The sequence below is a fragment of the Phaenicophaeus curvirostris genome, chromosome 27 (genome assembly GCF_032191515.1).
Source record: "Phaenicophaeus curvirostris isolate KB17595 chromosome 27, BPBGC_Pcur_1.0, whole genome shotgun sequence".
NCBI classification, from domain to species: Eukaryota; Metazoa; Chordata; class Aves; order Cuculiformes; family Cuculidae; genus Phaenicophaeus; species Phaenicophaeus curvirostris.
Genome location: NC_091418.1, coordinates 4,149,343 through 4,168,592, shown reverse-complemented (window position 1 = coordinate 4,168,592; position 19,250 = coordinate 4,149,343). Strand labels below are relative to the sequence as shown.

At 51.6% G+C, this 19,250-nt stretch overlaps 1 protein-coding gene across 2 annotated transcripts in view; it reads left to right on the top strand.

Annotated features, from left to right (window-relative positions):
- The first annotated feature begins 7,053 nt into the window (after positions 1 to 7,053).
- Positions 7,054 to 19,250, top strand: part of LOC138731575 (dihydropyrimidinase-related protein 2) — a 57,825-nt gene continuing 45,628 nt past the window's right edge. The window contains exon 1 of one of the 2 annotated variants that reach the window (XM_069877580.1): positions 7,054 to 7,438. In XM_069877580.1, the coding sequence (XP_069733681.1) occupies positions 7,088 to 7,438 (351 nt within the window). In that variant the 5' untranslated portion in view covers positions 7,054 to 7,087. Of the gene's footprint in view, positions 7,439 to 18,259; positions 18,423 to 19,250 lie in introns of those variants that run through there. The other variant, XM_069877581.1, reaches the window with a different exon arrangement.

Sequence of the window (19,250 nt, the reverse complement as noted above, 5' to 3'; positions counted from 1 at the left end):
GTTTAGATTGGATACCAGGAAAAACTTATTGACTGAAAGAGTGATGAAACATCAGACCAGGCTGCCCAGAGAGGCGGTGGTGTCATCAGATGTGGAGGTGTTCAACGAGCATGTAAACGCGGTGCTTCAGGACATGGTTTAGTGGGCATGTTGGTATCATGTTGGTGGTTGGATTGGATGAGCTCAGAGGTCTTTTCCAACCATACGTGTCCAATGATTCTGGGAACAGCTGAAAACCACCTGGTTTCTGAGCAGGCTGGTACCTTTCACATGCATTTATTTTACACAGACTGAATTAGTAAGGAGAGATTTTGAAGGCGCTCCTCTCCTTCTGGAAGTCAACGGGAGTTGTGAGCCTAATTTCCATTTGTGCCTTTGGAAAATCCCCTTCTAATTGACTAAATATTTGTCCTATTGGCTGTGGGCACGGTGGCACAATGTGGCTTTCAAACCATCTGTTTTCATAGACTAAAACCCACTGGCAACAAACCTTGATTGGCAGGAAGGCACCAGGGCTGGTTTCCATCAGCTGAGGTTGCTGAGGACAAAGCCATAAAGGAAAGGAGAAGCGTAGGAGAAGCAGACATTAAAAGGACCATGGAAATAAATGAGCTTTGTTTCAGGGTTTGAATGGACTTTACTCATTTATCAAAAGACTTTCTTCTGGTCTTTAATGTTTCTGGAATAATGCATCTCGTCTTTGAGAGCTCAACGCCAAGAAAAGCTGTCAACCACTCCAGCAATTATCATATCCCAAAGGACGCTGGTTAATGATTTCTCTGTAGACAACTTGGTCTTTCAGGTTTTGTGCTGTGCCAATGAAGCATTTTAGGGTACGTTTTGATGTTTAATGTTCAAGGAATATTCTGGAAAATGCAGTTATTCACTGCCACCTCTCGATGCCGAGCCTGCACCTTAGATAATGAAATCACGGAGTCATAGAACGTCCTGAGTTGGAAGAGATCCACAAGGATTATTGAGTTCAACTCTTGTCCCTGCCCACGACACCCCAACATTCGCATCGTGGGGCTGAGGGTGTTGGCCAAATGCTTCTGGAATATTGTCAGGCTTGGGGCTGTGACTGCTTCCCTGGGAGCTGTTCCAGGGCTCCACCACCCTCTGGGGAAGAACCTTTCCCTGATGTCCAACCTAACCCTCCCCTGGCCCATCCTTTTGCCTTGTAAGCCTTGTTTTAAATGATGTGGTGGCTCATACCGGTCTCCTTTCCTCCTTTTCACTGCAGAATGTAGGTTTTGTCGAGTTTTGCAAATATCCAGATTTCATAGAATCACAGAATCACCAGGTTGGAAGAGACCCACCAGATCATCGAGTCCAACCATTCCCATCAATCACTAACCCATGTCCCTCAGCACCTCGTCCACCCGTCCCTTAAACCCCTCCAGGGAAGGGGACTCAACCCCCTCCCTGGGCAGCCTCGGACAGGGACCAATCATCCTTTCCATGAAAAATTTCTTCCTAATGTTCTTGCTGGGTTTTAAGCTTTAAATAATGAAGGGAATTCTGGGTTTGCAGCAATTGTCTCACCTAAGGAAAGCAGGCAGATAAAGCAACACGGAGCTTATATTGTTTTGTTTCTCTTTCAAATCAATTCTGGTCATGGATTCATTTGGTTGGAAAAGACCTTTGAGGTCTTTGAGCCCAACCATACCTGTCCATTACTAAATCATCCTTGAGTACCTCATCTATGTGTATTTTGAACCTCTCCAGGGATGGAGGCTCCACCACCTCCCTGGGAAGCCGTTCCAGTGCCTGAGAAACTCTTTCAGCAAAGAATTTTTTCCTGATATCTCATCTGAACCTGTCCTGGCTCAGCCTTACCCTGCACGTGCAAATAACGACGGCGACAAGATGTAACGGGGCATCATCCATCATTTTCTGCATGAGAGGCAAGTTGGCACGTCTCGACCAGGCGGAACAGGGGATCAGAAATCACGGAGTCACCGATGCGACGCAGGTCAGTGAAGCAGCCCCAGGTTTTTCTCGGCAGGCTGCAGATCCCAGAAGGCGGTAGCACAGAGGGAGTGTTGGCGCCGAAGTCGAGACGCCTCATTTTCCACTTCTTTGACCAGGAGCCTGCCTACTTCCTATCTTCGCGCTCACATTTTCCTCTTGGTATCACTGTAAAATTCCTTTTGCTGAAGGACCCTTTGTGAAACCCTCGTGCTCTTCACGTGGTCTTTTCTCTTCTCTTTGCCAGGGCAAATCCCCAGGCGGGGATTGTCTTTTGTCATGTGGAGCTGCAGCGAGTACTCATGTCGCTTAGGACTTTTGTCCACTGGTATAAAAGAATCTTAAATTAAACCAGTTCCTCTGCAGGGTCAGGCGGGCTGTGCGAGCTCTCTATTCATTGCTTCCCTTTATTGTGATGTTGAGATATTGCTGCTAGAAGTCACTTGCTAGAAGTATCCAGAGTATTATGACGTTAAGCCAACCTGATGCTGTGATTCCACTCAGTTTCCCTCTTTTTATCCTGTTATTACGCGATTATCTCTTAACTGATAAAAGAACTAATAGCGCATGGATTGCTAATTAGGTTATCTGCAAATAAGCATTAGGGTTAGTTATTTATGAGGAGGCTGAGGGGAGACCTCATTGCTCTCTGCAACTCCCTGAGAGGAGGTTGTGGAGAGGAGGGAGCTGGGCTCTTCTCCCAAGGGACAGGGGACAGGACGAGAGGGAATGGCCTCAAGCTCCACCAGGCGAAAAATATTTCACTGAAAGAGTCATTGGTCCCTGGCAGAGGCTGCCCAGGGAGGGGGTTGAGTCCCCTTCCCTGGAGGGGTTTAAGGGACGGGTGGATGAGGTGCTGAGGGACATGGGTTAGTGATTGATGGGAATGGTTGGACTCGACGATCCAGTGGGTCTCTTCCAACTTGGTGATTCTATGATTCCCTTCTGCAAACCTGTGATATTGCAAAACTGTTTCATACTCATTGCAGGACTGGAATATCACAGAATTATCTCTAAGACCATCAAGAATCATAGAATTATTAAGGTTGGAAAAAGACCTCTAATACCATCAAATCCAACCACCAGCCCAACCTCACTGTGTCCCAGGTGCTACGTCTACATGTTTTTTTGAGCCCTTCCAGAGGAGGAGACTCCACTCAGGGTAGCCTCTTCCAAAGTTTCACCACTCTTTTGGTAAAGACATTTTTCCTAACATCCTATGGATGAGGTGCTGAGGGACATGGTTTAGTATTTGATGGGAATGGTTGGACTTGATGATCCAATGGGTCTTTTCCAACCTAGTGATTCTATGATTCTATCCAAAGCTCTCCTGGTGCAACTTGAGTCTGCTTCCTCTTGTCCTATTATTACGCTTTCAAGTAGTTGTAGAGAGCGATGGGGTCTCCTCTCAGCCTCCTCTTCTCCAAACTGTACAGCCCCGAGTCCCTCAGCATCTCCTGGAACCCCTGGGCTCCAGCCCCTTCCCGGCTCCGTTCCCTTCTCCAGACGCGCTCCAGCCCCTCAATGTCCTTCTTGGAGTGAGGAGCCCAAAACTGAACATAGTATTTGAGGTGCGAATATTTCAGTTCAAGTATAAGAAAAAGAATGAGTAGAGTTTGTTACAACCTTCATTTCTCAAGATCTGATACTCGAGTTTTCAATTTCCATAAAAGGACCATAAAGACACAGTACTTGGTGAAATATCAAACCAGGAGAATATAGCCGAAGGAGGAGGCCTTTTTCATAGTTCAGTGATTCTTTTGGAGAGCCTGAGTCTCCTTGTGGGTGGTGGGAATCATCTTTGGTTTGATAAGTGAGTTCAGGGAGAGACTCAGCTGCTCAGGTGTCTTTGCTGGACTTCTATGAGCAGAATTGGAAATACAAACACAAAATAACTGAAGACACTGCCGAGCCGGTCCTCAAGTGCCTGTGGAAAGGGGAAAAACTTGGAGATGGCTGCTCAGTATGTGCTGATTGTCCGTGTTTTGATGGTTCCTTGGGGTCAGATCTGTGTGTTGGCAACCTCAGCTTTTGGGGTTGACCTTTACCATGCCTGAAATGTTTGAAGTCGTGGTCTTGTCTGCAGGATTTCATTCTTGTCTCGGTGACTTCACAGCCTCTAGGCTGGCAGATCATTCTCTTTCCATCCCTCCGCAGACACCTGTGTCCGGGGCCATCTGAGCATCTTCCAGGGATGTGCCAAGTGATGAATGAGCTTTATTTAAGGCTCTCCCTGAAAGCCACCGCATTGGTTTCAGCGCGCTGCGGAACGTGTCAACACAATCGCTTCAAGGCTTTCAGCTCGCTGGAGCCTCCGTCAGCGCCCGATCAGCGATGCTATGACTATTAATATTTATAAACCTTAAATAATAGAGGGCTTCAGCGTACCTGAGAGACCATATGTTGGCCTCCAATCCCCGACAAAGCACCTGAGATCAGTGCGGCTACAACCCCGGCTGCTCCACAGCTTCGGTCCCAGAAGGGGAAGGAGGTGGAGCTTTTCCCCTGGAGGCCTTTGGAATTCTCCTTCCTTCATTAGTCACCAGAGCACATCATCTTCATCCTTCAGGGCCAAGCTGCAGGCTTAGTTCTTCCCTTTTAGTCCGGCGTCTTTTATCGCTGCGCTCTGCATTTATTATAGGGCTTCACTTGGTTGTGACCTTGGCTTTGGGTTTTTTTCCACCTTTTGCTACAAATGCTTTGATTTGGGTGTGGTTCACAGGGAGAGATGTTTCTTTCTTTCTTTCTTTATTGCTTTAATGGGGGGTTTTGTGTGTGTGTGTGTGTCTTGCAAAGGTGCTTGGTAACCGCTTGGCCACAGATGCCCCTCAATTAACATTTAATGTATGCATGTGCGAAGACGCACGTCGATGAATAATGCATGGTGATAACCAGCTCGGTGATTGGCTTCGGTTCGGAGCGATATTGCATATGGATTAGCCTTAAGGACCCAGATCAGGCCTGTTAATAGCGTGGATCAGGTGGAGACGGCCACGCTAAACCTATTGTGTGCCGCACCACTTACCTTGGCGAGAAAAATGTCCCTCCTCCCACGTACACGGGCTCAGCCAGAGGCGCGGAGCCAGTCGCAAACACCGATGAGTAAGGCAACCCTCCCTCTGCACCTATTTAGGGCCAAACCCATAAAATACGTAAAAAAAATGCACATCCTTGGCACGCGCAACCGTCCCAGCCGCGAGGGTGTGTGAGAGCCCAGCGGCTGGGGCGAGGCGCTGAGGGGTGGGAGTGGGGGTGAGGGTGGGGGGTGAGGCTCTGGATGTGGCTCTGAGCCCCCTCCCTGGGGCTGGGGGTGGGTCGGAGCCCCCCCAGTTAGCTCCGAACCACCCCCCGTTAGCTCCGAGACCCCCGGGTGGTGCTGAACGGACAGCGCCTGCCGGGACGGGACTGACACCCCCAGCCCCCCCCAAGCCCCCCCCAGCTCCCCCCAGCCCCCCTGCTGCCCCATAGCTGTCCCTCTGTTACCCCCGGCCTCCTGCTGCCCCTCTGAGCTGCCCCCCTGACCCTGCTGCCCCTCTGTTTCCCCCCTGCCTCTCTGCTCCCTACCCCCCTGCTGCCCTCCTGCTGTCCCCCCCAACCCCTCTGCCCCCCCTGCTGTCCCCCCTTTGCTGTCCTCCCCTATCCTTCTGCTGCCTCACAGCTGCCCCCTTGCTCCTCCTGCCCCTGCTCCCCCCCTGCTCCCCTCCCTGCCCCTGTTCCCCTCTGTCCCTAATCCCCTCCCGCTCCCCTGCCCCTCATCCCTCTCTCTCTGCCCCTCACCCCTCTCTCTCTGCCCCCCCTGCCCCTCATCCCTCTCTCTCTGCTCCCCCTACCCCTCACCCCTCTCTCTCTGCCCCCCTGCCCCTCACCCCTCTCTCTCTGCCCCCCTGCCCCCCATCCCTCTCTCTGCTCCCCCTGCCCCTCACCCCTCTCTCTCTGCCCCCCCTGCCCCTCACCCCTCTCTCTCTGCCCCCCTGCCCCTCACCCCTCTCTCTCTGCCCCCCTGCCCCTCACCCCTCTCTCTCTGCCCCCCCTGCCCCTCACCCCTCTCTCTGTGCCCCCTCTCCCCCTCCCGGGGTGCAGTGATGCTCTCAGCACGGGCAGGAGCAGGGAGGCCGGGGGCTGCTGCTCTGCCTCCTCCTTTACAAACCTGCATCCAGCTGGAGCTGCCTTCGGCTGCCCCCCCCCCCCCCCCCAGATCCCCTGCAGGGAGGGACCGGGGGCTTCTGCGGAGCTTTAATTGCCTACCAAGGTCACTAATTCCGGCTGGTGGAGGTAAGTCCTGGCTGAGGGCTGGTTTATCCTCTCTCCCTCATTTCCCGCACCCCCTTTCCCACCCCTCCTCTCTTTCCCATTCTCTCTCCATCACCGTCCATCGCTTTCCCCCCCCCATTGAAGAAAACCTGCCCCAAACCCTAGAGAGATGCTGAGTCAGCGTTCTGCCTTCCACTAACCCAACCGTGAGCTCGTCTCATCTCATCTCGTCTCATCGCATCGCATCTCATCTTATATCTCGCTCCCCGCTCTCTCCGGTTCCGCTGCCTGGAGAAAAGTGAGGAACAATAGGATTCCCTGATGGAATCGCAGGGCTAGGGCAGGCAGGGGAAAGGGTGGTGGGAGGAAGGAAGGGATGATCTCCCCTTCCTCGCCTTGGGAACACCAGCATCTTCCTCACGTTGCGCTGGGGAGGGGAAGGGTGTGTGTGTGTGTTGGGGGCTCGTTACTCCAACCTGATCGAGTCCATTTGCCAATTCTCCACTGGCATCACTTCCGGATCGCTCCTCAGTTTCTGCTGCAGAGTGAGGATTTTTTTTTTTTTTTTTTTTTTTTTTTTCCCCTCTCTCTCCTTTTCCCTCCCTCCCTCCCCATCTGGATGCTGGGAACTTGAAACCTCCTCCCTTGATTGCAGCAGGATCAGCCCCAACCTCCCCTCAACTTTGTGCCGATGGGGGCAGGGGACCTGCCGGGCACAGCCCTTTGCGATTGATGTTGCTGTATCTCTAGGACTCAGAGGCATCTCTCCCTATTTTTTTTTTTTTCCCTTTTTTTTCCTCCCCCCTTTTCGGTGTGAAGCATCCTCCTGTTATTATTTTCCCTCAGCAGGGAGACGGCGCGAGCCATGGCTGAGAGGAAGCAGAGTGGCCGGCAAGGCGAGGAAGAAGAGGTCCCAGCCTTCTTCAAAAACCTGGGCTCGGGCAGCCCCAAGCCCCGGCAGAAATTCTGCGGCATGTTCTGCCCGGTGGAAGGTTCCCTGGAGAACAAAACCATCGACTTCGACTCGCTCTCGGTGGGCCGCGGCTCGAACAAAGTGGTGGCGAAGCAGAAGGACGTTGCCCACCTGGGTCCGGACGCTCCATCCGTTTATTCCAGGCAGAGCGGGAAGGGAGGGGAACCATCTGTTGATTTGGGGAGAAAGGTGGAGATCCGGAGTGCCACGGGGAAGGAGGCGCTGCAGAACCTGAATGACAAGGTGGGTGTATATATATATATATATATATATATATATTTGTGTGTGTGAGAGATGCTGCTTGAGCCGACGTTGGGCTGCGGAAAGGCTGTATCCTTCCCACCCATCTTGCTTTTCTGTCACCTGCCTCCCTCTGTGAAGCAGCATCTCTCCTCCAGCCTCCTCGTCAGGGCTCTCCGTGGGTCTGTGGCCGTGCACACGGGGAGGAGGGTGAAGATCGGAGCCCCCAGCATCCACACCCCCCCTTCCTTTTCCCTATTTGGTGACTTTTTTTGTTGTTGTTTCTTCGCACGATGGGAGCCAAGTGCCCCACCCAGCTCGCCAATGCAGCTGACGGGAACAGAGATGCGATTGTTAGCAAAAGAGCATCCACCTCCAGGGATCAAATCCCTGCAGGCTCCTTCCAGAGAAAGCTCCGACCCGCTCCTCCCAGGGGAGAACAGGCCAGAGTGACCCCTGGGAGCTGTATTTCAACACTAATATTGATCAAGGCCTTTGGCTACAGGGGGAATTTTTGCCTCAGGAAGATGTGGGACTTTCACAGGAATGTGTCCTTCGCTTAGAAACCCGCTGAACTCCTCCCAGTGTTTCAGGATTCCTGATTTTCTCACTCCCTGCATGGGTCATGGTGTAATAAAGCCCATCCTCTTCCTGAGGCAAAACCTATAAGCGTAGCTGACCACGCACATTTGCTTTCCTCAATAAATAGATTTAAGGAAGCTTTATTCATTATCTGAGCCGTGAAATACTCTGTGCATTGCTCTGGGAACGCTGGCTCCACGCATGGGCTGGAAGAGCGGAAATGATGAAGCACTCAACCAGCAAAGGGATAAACTTCTAGGGTCCTAGGAAAGAGTTCCCGCAAGCGAGTTTGCAGAGCAGTTCTTTGTCCTGGAAGCTGGTTTTAGGATGTGCCTCCTGATTTTTACTAGTGGTGTGGACAGGGCGGAGGTCTGCTTGGAATTTATAATAGGGATTTATTCACTGCTTTCTTCTGCATTGAGATATATGAAATATTGCTGGGAGTTCCTCCTCCCTGAATCAGACCCTGCAGTGACCTAAGGGCTCCATCCAACCATGTTTACATGTGTTAATAACAGCCGATCACAAAGGTAGCCTCTCATTTTTATGGGCATGATGCTCATTAGGAGTGGGATTTGCTCCACGCCCCTTCAAACCTCATTTCATAGAACCATAGAATCATAGAACTGTTGGGTTGGAAAAGACTGAGAAGTCTATCATCTCATGGTTGCTGCGCCCCAGGTGTCCTCCAGCCATCACATCTCCCACAAGACCTTCTCTAGCTGTCAAACCCAAACACATTTGCCACCTCAGATGCTTATGGTTTGAGTTGAGCATGCTCAAGTGCCTACCCAATGAGTAACTTGATTAATTAGTCTTGTTGGACCAACCCAGGTACACCTCAAGAGTAAAGCGCATATAATTTCAATTTGAATTTTACATTTTTGGACATTTCCAGGACTACTTTGGGACAACTGGCTGTGGCGAAGTCCTGCAGGACAGAAGTTTAATCAGGGGATGTATTAATTCTGAAAAGACGAATTATTTTGCGATTGAAGGGCACCCGTAGAATAAAAACCAGACAATACGGTGAAAAATCAGAAGCCCGTGCAGAATGCTAAGTGTGGTTTTTGGTTCTAAAGATTGACACATGAATGTTAATGGAGGGTATGAAATAATGGGATAGCGCAAAACAACTTAATTGCTTCTCGTTAGTTTTACCTCGTGCTGATGCCAATGGATCGGGTTGTGAGCACTGGGGTAAGTGCAGTCTTTCATTATGAATGTCTCGCTATGGATTGGGGCTTTATTGCAGGAGCGTTTTAGCTTTGATGGTTTTCCAGCTGATTGCATCCCCAGCTTGAATCAATGGTTGGATCCCCAGCCAGGCGTCACTTCAGCGTCGATAACAGAAACGCGTTTATGATGATAATCAAAGCTCAATGTATTAAAAAATATAGGTAAAGAAAAATAATGTTGCGGGAAGTGGCATTGAAGGGAGCGGGGCGTTAAAATAGTTTCAGATAGGAGATAAAAGGCTTCTGAAGTTTGGCAGCTGAATTTGGCCCGTTATTTTCAAGCTTCTGTCTTAAGAATTTATCGCATCTGAAACAGGTTCTCCCTGGGTGGACTGAACACTGTTTCGATGTGATAGGAATCTAAATTAAAGTGAAAAGGAATAATATGCTAATTTGTAGGAGCTTGAATTCATAACTTGCATGAATTATTTCACAATGGGCTAGAAATCTTACTGCTTCTGTTTTCAGCAGTGGCCCAGGTGGCCACGATGACCAATGGCATCCTGGCTTGGATCAGCCACAGGGTGGCCAGCAGGACCAGGGGAGTCATCCTTCCTCTGTCCTCAGCATTGGTGAGGTTGCCCCTCAAATCCTGGGTTCAGTTCTGGGTCCCTCACTCCAAGAAGGACCTTGAGGGGCTGGAGCATGTCCGGAGAAGGGAACGGAGCTGGGAAAGGGGCTGGAGCCCAGGGGTTCTGGAATTGGCTGAGGGAATTGGGGTTGTTTAGTCTGGAGAAGAGGAGGGTGAAGGGAGACCTCATAGCACTTTGCAGCTCCTGGAAAGGAGGTTATGGTGAGGTGGGTGTTGGGCTCTTCTCCCAAGTGACAGGAGATACGGTGAGAGGAAATGGCTTCGAGTTGTGCCAGAGGAGGTTTAGACAGGACATCAGGAAAAATTCCTTCACCGAAAGGGTTCCCAGGCACTGGAACAGCTGCCCAGGGAGGTGGTGGTTGAGTCCCCATCCCTGGAGGTGCTTGTAGAAAAGACGGGCAGATGAGGTGCTCAGGGATGTGGTTTAGAAGCGGACAGGTACGGCTGGACTTGATGATCTCAAAGGTCTTTTCCAACCAAAGCATCTTCTGATTCTTTAGCTTGAGGCTGACAGTGGCTGCAATCAATGCAGAGGATGGTCCATGCTCTGTTTCAGCAACCCAAGGGCCATATCGTGAGCTGATGGGAATGGTTGCTGATCAACTGGAGGCACTGGAGATAGGTAGAAGTATTTTAGCTACTGACTGGATGTGGGTTTAAACTAGTCGCCCTTTGTGTCACTATGTGGAAAGATCTTGTATTAATCTCCACTGAAATAATTAACAAAGCAAGATGGACAAGCTATTTTTTATTTTTCTGAGTTCTCAGCTGTCCAGAGGATAAAAAAAGGGAATGTAATTATTCGACATTAAATTGCAATATATTGTTCTGCAGGCAAAGATAAGGGTAATCAAATCTCTTTGTGTCTGTCCTGTCTGGAGGCATCTATCACGGCCTCTCTTTATTGCCTTTGGGCCATGCTGCCTCATCATTCAGGCTTAAGCTCATCTCTAGAGGCGCCAGGAAAGCTCTCAGTCTTAGTTGAAGCAGCTCTTTACAGCCAAGGCCTCTGGAGGCAGCATGACCTATTCAACAGGTCTGCAAGCTCTGCTGCTTCCCAGCTGTCAGGCCCTGGAGAATAAACGGTGCTTCTATTTCCCATCCTTAACTCCATCATCTTCCCTGTTCAGACTCTTAATGCCTGGTCCTGGAGCTACTTGTTCGATGCCTGCTTAGTGCTTTGGGCCATCGCTGCAGTCTAGCAAGGATGATAGAAGCATTGAGACTGGAAAAGACCTCTAAGCTCATCCAGTCCAACCATCAGCCCAACCCTAGCGCATCTACTAAACCGTGTCATGAAGTGCCACCTCTACATGGTTCTTGAACCCTTGCAGGGATGAGGACTCCACCACTGCCCTGGGCAGCCTAGTCTGATGCTTCATCACTCTCCGGTGGGTCTCTTCCAACCTGGTTATTCTATGATTCTATGAAATCCAGCCTAAACCTCCCCTGGTGCAACTTGAGGCTGTTTCCTCTTGTCACATCCCTTGTTACTTGGAAGAAGAGACCAGCACTCACCTTGCTACAACCTCCCTCAGCAATGAGGTCTCCCCTCAGCCTCCTTTTCTCCAGAATAAACAATCCCAGCTCCCTCAGCTGCTCCCACAATCCCTGGGCTCCAGCCTGTTCCCCAGCTCCGTTCCTTTCTCTGGACACGCTCCAGCTCCTCAACGTCCTTCTTGCAGTGAGGAGCCCAAAAGTGACCCCAGGATTCAAGGTGTGGCCTCTCCAGTGCTGAGTTCCCGGGCTGCCTCCTTCCTGATAAAGTGATGTGACAGTAAATTAACTTGGACCAGTGGCTCAGGCTTGTTTAAGGAGAATTAAGACTCCAGTCCACCTGAAACGCTCAGGACCTTTCCTCTAGGGAACACGCTATAGCACTAACATTCATCTTAGCAGGTTATTTTTGAACCTTCACAAGCTTTCTTGGTATTTTAAAGGAAACAAAATCAATTGCAAGCTTAATTTTAATTTGCGGATCAAACGTACATTTTTATCGACCTGTTTGTGCGGCTGGAAAGTGAATCTCCCCCTCCTAATCTGAGACAGTCTGTTCAAAAAAAAGATTAGGCTGTTGGACTCAATGGTCCGGTGGGTCTCTTCCAACCTGGTTATTCCATGGTTCTATGATTTTTACCTCCTCACAGTAGCACATTTGGCCTCTATGGTCATTTCTAGGTAGTGACACTTAATTTTAATCTAAGAATCATAGAATCACAGAATGGATTGGGTTGGAAGGGACCTCCAAGCCCATCCAGTTCCACCCCTGTCATGGGCAGGGACACTTCCCACTGGATCAGGGGCTCCAAGCCCCATCCAACCTGGCCTTGAACCCCTCCAGGGATGGAGCAGCCACCACTGCTCGGGCTCCTGTAGAGCTTGTTGATGCTCTTCTACTAGAATTTCAGATCCCTCCAGGAATGCTTTCAGTCCATCTCTGGCCCCACTTTTAATCCCATTTTCAAATGTGTATTTCCATTCGCAGGTTTTATGCTTTCATCGCAAAATGTCTTTGTGGATAAACCTTTCAGGCCGTTGTGGGAGTAAAAGCAACCGGGTATCGCAGAAATTTGTTGCAATTACACTAAAATTCTACAGAGATAAAGACTCTTTCAGTAGCTTTGCCCCAACCAGCCAGGAACTCCACGGTGGGGAAAAAAGCTCCTCGCTGAGGGCGTTATGATAGTGAATAGAATCTGTAAAATTAAGATTCAGAGCTGATGTAAATTGGTTTCCACTGATGCCTGCGATGATTTATTCCGGCATAGATGATCACTGTGCAGTGATGCTCATATTCTTGTGCCATTTTCCCTCTAGACCTTTCCAGAAGACAGATTTAGAGATAGATGGGGGGGTTCTGGTTCTGCTGCAAAGAGCATGCACAAGATGTCCCACCCCAGCCAAGACCCGTACTGGCAGCATCTGCGTGTATCCATTGTCCATGTACTCACCAACCACGCTCAGCCCTGTGAAGGGTCAGAGATCTTCCACCAGCGCAGAGCACAGCTCTGGATGTGGCTGGGACAGAGGTTGGCAACACAAAAATGAGCGTAAAGCTCAGTTTTCTGCATTTCCTCCCCTGTTCTGCTGTTTGGGGAGCGTTGTCAAGCGCTGGACCAGGCTGCCCGGGGTGATGGCGGAATCTCCATCCCTGGAAGAGTTCAAAGAATGTGTAGCTGTGGTCTCAAGTTGCGCCAGGGGAGGTTTACATTGGATATCAGGAAAAAAATTTCTTCACTGAAAGAGCGGTAAAGCTCTTCAGGCTGCCCAGGGGAGTGGTGGAGTCTCCATCCCTTGAGGTGTTCAAAGAATGAGTAGATGTGGCACTTTTGAAGATGGTTTAGTAGGCACGGTGGTGTTGGGCTGATGGTTAGAGGTCTTTTCCAACCTTAATGATTCTATAGTTGTCAGAGCCCTCAGAAGTGCCTGTGTAGCATTATTGAAAATAACATCATCTAGGAATCCCACCACCACCTCCTGAAGCTATAGCTCTTCTCCTTCCCTCCTGATGGCCTCCCCTCACATGTGTTTATATAACAGATAATATCCATTCCTTGCTAAAAAAAGGCTAAATAAGCTGGTTTGCAACTACAGTGGTAAATTTTATATTATTTATTTTGAGAACCTTTTGCTAAAAGGAAAGAAAATGGGGCCACATTGGGACCTGGTGGAACGGAGCTTCAAGATAACACCAGGGAGCTCCCATCTGGTCCTTCGGGTACACGCTAAATTGGATGGGAGTTTTAAAAAGTTTGTGCTGTGTGGATATCAAATAATGAACAAGAATGTTTTTCAGCCCTTTAATCATTATTTTAATTCATTTATTTCATTCTGTACTATTTAGGTTCTTGCAAGACGGTGATGGGAAGGACCTCCCACTGGCTCAGGGGCTCCAAGCCCCATCCAACCTGGCCTTGAACCCCTCCAGGGATGGGGCAGCCACCCCTGCTCTGGGCAACCTGGGCCAGAGCCTCCCCACCCTCAAACTAGAACATTTCTTCCTAAAATCTCATCTCAATCTCCCCTCTTACAGCTTGAAACCGTTCTTCCTCATCCCAACCCTGCCCTCCCTGACCAAGAGCCCCTCCCCAGCTTTCCTGGAGCCCCTTTCAGCACTGGAAGCTCCTCTAAGGTCTCCCCGCAGCCTTCTCCAGGCTGAATAACCCAAACTCTTCCAACCTGGCCTCATATTAGAGGTGCTCCAACCCTTCATGGATCATCTCTGTGGCCTCTTCTGGACTCGTTCCAACAGCTCCATGTCCTCCCTGTGCTCAGGACTCCAGAACTGGACCCAGGGCTCCAGGTGGGTCTCACAGAGCGGAGCAGAGGGGCAGGATCCCCTCCCTCCGCTGCTGGTCCCTCTGCTCTGGATGCAGCCCAGGACACGGTTGGTTTCTGGGCTCTAAGCGCACCCTTTTGGCTCATGTTGAGCTTCTCACCCAGCAGCACCCCAGGTCCTTCTCTTCAGGGCTGCTCCCAATCCATCCTCCACCCACCCAGCCTATAATTGTGCTCGGGATTTCCCCCACCCAGGTGCAGGACCTTGCACTTGGCATCATCCCCTTAAAGGTCCTCGTGGTTCTTCTACCATTCCTGCTGTTCCACAGCTTCGAGTGTACTGCGGAGGAATGACCTGCCAAGGTCAGAGAGGCTGAAGTTGAAGGTTTCCTCCACCCACGTCCATGGTTGCTGCTCCGTAATCACATTGCTGCTGCCAGGGCAGGGTCTTGAAATGGGAACTGGACTTGGCACCTCAGATCAGCTGCCCGAGAGCTTTGAAGCTCTCCCAAACCATTAAGCAGCGTTTGCTTCCTCTTTGATAGCTGAGGATCCTCTGCTACCTGGCAAGCAAAGGCAGGAAACCGTTCAGATATAAAATTGAGGAGGAAAGCTAGCATTAAAGAGAAAACTGGAACAGTTGCACTGTCTAAATTTAGAACTCTGATGTAGAGTTCTGAGCCAAAATATGCTGAGGTTTCCAAACTTCTTCCAGCACAGATCGGAGAGGGGCAGGATAACTCTTTTAAGATTGTCTGTTCCAATCGTTAAATCAAACCAAAACCCTACAGGCTGACAAATTAATCATTTTGCTACTGCCACGAACCACTTTTTCATTTGCTACTAATTGGATATGAGCTGATTGGCTTATTGGCTACTTAAATGTTGCCTGATGCTCTACCTAGAGCCAGGAAAAGCTCTTTTTTTCCTTAGTCTCCTGTGAACCAATGTACCTAAAAGGTCCTGATAGTCATCCGTTCGCACAGACGTTGTCTTTATAATGATTTACTGGAGAAATAGAGTGAAGATTTGAAGTTCTTCCGGGCTGTGCATGGTGTGTTCACTGAACTCTTCGGGCATGTAAAGATCACTTCATTTTGTGACAGGAGAAGCTTCCAGTTTGCTTTCTGTGCCGTGACTTCCACCCATAATTGAGGGAAGAAGGTAAGCCTTTGCCAATCATTAATTGTCCTAACCTTCAAGCAGAAGCGGATTTGTGCTATTTATGAGCTCCTAGAACGGTTTGAGTTGGAAGGGACCTCAAAGCCCATCCAGTTCCAACCTCCTGCCACGGGCAGCGACGCCTTTGACTGGATTGAGGTGCTCAAAGTTCTCCAGAAGGTGCCTCGTGCCTTCCTCCAGAGCAACCGAGGTAAGAGGAGCTGGTGTAAAGAGATGGATTTGGGATGGTTATCCCACTCTGGCTGCGAATCCCGTCTTTTCGTTGCACTGGGACAAGCGCGCTGTAAATAACGAGGAAACATCTATGGCATTTAATGCATTTCTTTCCTTGACGTACCAGCTTATGGAGTTCAGGGACTGAGAAATGTAAGCCCCCCAAGTGTGACCAAAAACATCGATCGTGGAGTCTGCAGCACTGGATCGGTAAGGAATGGCCAGAGTGACTGGAGAGGACCCTGTGCCCGTGTGTGTAGCTCCCATCCCAGATTTCCCTGGCACTGCAGCTCCAGGTTAGTGACCGCAGGATGGGGGCTTGGAATCTGGGCTGCATTTTCTGGAAGAGGAGGTGTGGGAGAAGGCGTTTAGAAAGCGTGGCAGGCAGGAGCCAGGAGCCAAGGGCCAGGGCTGCCCTCCAACCTTGTCATCTCCACAATTTGCTCCCGTTTCCCAACGGGATGGAGAGACTGGGCAGCTCCTCTCCTCCATCCCACAGTTGGAGCAGAGCAACAGGTGGGAGAATGGGCAGCGGCTCCTGGTTGGAGGCTCCCGGCTAGAGGGTCTGGATGCTCCAGGTTGGAGCAATTGGAGGCTTCTGGTTGAAACAGGGAGAACGGGCAGCAGCTCCCAGTGGGAGGAGCTGGAGAGCTTGGAGGCTCCAGGTTGGAGCAAATTGGAGTGGTTGGAGGCTCCTGGTTGGAAAGGGTTGGAGCTCCCAGTTGGAGCAGCTGGGAAGGGTCGGAGGCTCCCAGTTGGAGGAGCTGGGAGGTGTTGGAGACTTCCGGTTGGAGGGGTTGGGAGGTGTTGGAGGCTCCCAGTTGGGAAGGGTTGGATGCTCCCAGTTGGGAAGGGTTGGATGCTCCTGGTTGGAGCACCTGGGAGGGGTTGGAGGCTCCTAGTTGGAGGGGTTGGATCTCCCAGTTGGAGGGGTTGGATCTCACGGTTGGAAGGGTTGGAGGCTCCTAGTCAAAGGGGTTGGAGGCTCCTGGTTGGGAAGGGTTGGATGCTCCTAGTTGGAGGGGTTAGATGTCCTGGTTGGGAGGGGTTGGATGCTCAAGGTTAGGAAGGGTTGGATGCTCCTAGTTGGAGGGGTTAGAGGCTCCCAGTTGGGAAGGGTTGGATCTCCTAGATGGAGGGGTTGGATCTCCCGGTTGTGAGGGGTTGGATCTCCAGGCTGGGAAGGGTTGGATGCTCCTAGTTAGAGGGGTTGGATGCTCCCAGTTGGAGCAGCTGGGAGGGGTTGGATGCTCCTAGTTGGAGGGGTTGGATGCTCCTAGTTGGAGGGGTTGGATGCTTCTAGTTGGAGGGGTTGTATGCTCCTAGTTGGAGGGGTTAGAGGCTCCCAGTTGGGAAGGGTTGCATCTCCTAGTTGGAGGGGTTGGATCTCCCGGTTGTGAGGGGTTGGATCTCCAGGCTGGGAAGGGTTGGATGCTCCTAGTTAGAGGGGTTGGATCTCCTGGTTGGAGGGGTCGGATGTTTCTAGTTGGAGGGGTTAGAGGCTCCCATTTGGGAAGGGTTGGATCTTCTAGTTGGAGGGGTTGGATGCTCCTAGTCGGAGGGGTTAGAAGCTCCCAGTTGGGAAGGGTTGGATGCTTCTAGTTGGAGGGGTTGGATGCTCCTAGTCGGAGGGGTTAGAAGTTCCCAGTTGGGAAGGGTTGGATGCTTCTAGTTGGAGGGGTTGGATGCTCCTAGTTGGAGGGGTTAGAGGCTCCCAGTTGGGAAGGGTTGGATCTCCTAGTCGGAGGGGTTGGATGCTCCTAGTCGGAGGGGTTGGATGCTCCTAGTTGGAGGGGTTAGAGGCTCCCAGTTGGGAAGGGTTGGATGCTTCTAGTCGGAGGGGTTGGATGCTCCTAGTCGGAGGGGTTGGATGCTCCTAGTTGGAGGGGTTAGAGGCTCCCAGTTGGGAAGGGTTGGATCTCCTAGATGGAGGGGTTAGAGGCTCCCAGTTGGGAAGGGTTGGATCTCCTAGTCGGAGGGGTTGGATGCTCCCAGTTGGAGCAGCTGGGAGGGGTTGGATGCTCCTAGTTGGAGGGGTTGGATGCTCCTAGTTGGAGGGGTTGGATGCTTCTAGTTGGAGGGTTAGAGGCTCCCAGTTGGGAAGGGTTGGATGCTCCTCGTTGGAGGGGTTGGATGCTCCTAGTAGGACGGGTTGGATGCTCCCAGTTGGGAAGGGTTGGATGCTCCTAGTCGGAGGGCTCGGATGCTCCTAGTCTGAGGGGTCGCATCTCCCGGTCTGAGGGCTCGGACACCCTGTGGGATCAGGCCCCGCCCCCCTCCCCTCATTTACCGCCTTCCCCCCCCCCCCCCCCCCCACGTTCCCGCCGCTCTCAGCCAATGGCGGCGCGCGCAGCCGGGCGGTGGGCGGGGCCAGAGGAGGCCACGCCCCCTCCTCTCCCCTCCCTCCCTCCACCCCCCCCCCCCCTCCTCCTCCTCCTCCTCCTCCTCCTTTCCCCTCAGAGCTCGGCTCCTCCCTGGGCTGGGCCGGGGGGGCCGGACTGGGAGAACTGGGCTGGACTGGGAGGGCTGGGCCGGGCTGCGGGGGGGCTGGGCCGAGCCGCGAGCAGAGGGAAGAAAGGGAGACCGGCCGGGGAGGCTGCATCAGCCGCGCTGCCATTGCGGAGGAGCTGAGGGCTCGCCTCCCTTTCCCTCCCCGCGGGATTCGGTTCCGTTTATTTCTTTATTTTTATTTCTTTTTTTTTTTTAATGCCGTTTGATTATTAGCGTTGTTCTTTCCTTATTCCGGGAGATCGGGAAGCGGTTGCTGCGCGGGAGACAATAGGAATAGAGCAGCTCCCCCCCCTTCCCCCCCTTCCACTCCCTTCTCCCAAAAAATACGTGAATTAGGGAGTGTTTTTCCAAGATGTCTTATCAGGGGAAGAAAAATATTCCGCGGATCACGGTGAGTGGGGAGCAGGAGGAGGAGGAGGGGGGATTAAAGCCCTTTGTGTGCTGGGAGAGGGGGGGTTTGAGGCTGATAATGGGATCAGGGGCTGGGAAAAGGGGGGGGGGGACTGGGATGGGATGGGGGGGGGACTGGGATGGGATGAGGGGGGGGGAACTGGGATGGGATGGGGGGGGGAACTGGGATGGGATGAGGGAGGGGGAACTGGGATGGGATGGGGGGGGGACTGGGATGGGATGGGGGGAGAACTGGGATGGGATGATGGGGGAACTGAGATTGGATGAGGGGGAACTGAGATTGGATGAGGGGGGAACTGGGATGGGAGAGGGGGGACACTGGGAACGGTGGGATGGGGAGAGCCCCCCCCGCCCCATTCATCCAGTAAAGGGGAGTGGGGGGTGGGATGGAGCCCCGCAACCTCCCCCTGGAACAGAGATGGAGGAAGGATGGAGATTCCATCCCCCAGAACCTTCTCGCAACGCTCCCCGTATCATCCCGCTGCTGGGTGTAATCCTAAAGGGGGGGGAAAAAAAGAAAAAAAAAACGAAAAAAAAAGCATAAAAAAAAAGCATAAAAGAAAAAGGAAAAAAAAGAGAAAAAAAATAAGAAAAAGGAGCCGTTACATAAACTCCTCCCTTCGTTTCGAGGTGGTGCGATTGCGGCTCCAAGGATGCTCCCTTACATAAGTGGAGATGTTGCCGTCTAACGGGGCTGTTGGAGCCTTTTCCAGCGTGGAAACGGCGTTTTCCAGGGTTTTCCTTCCCGGACACACCCATCCCAGGCTCCTTCTCCAGCCTGGCAGGCGCAGGATTCCTCTTGGAAAGG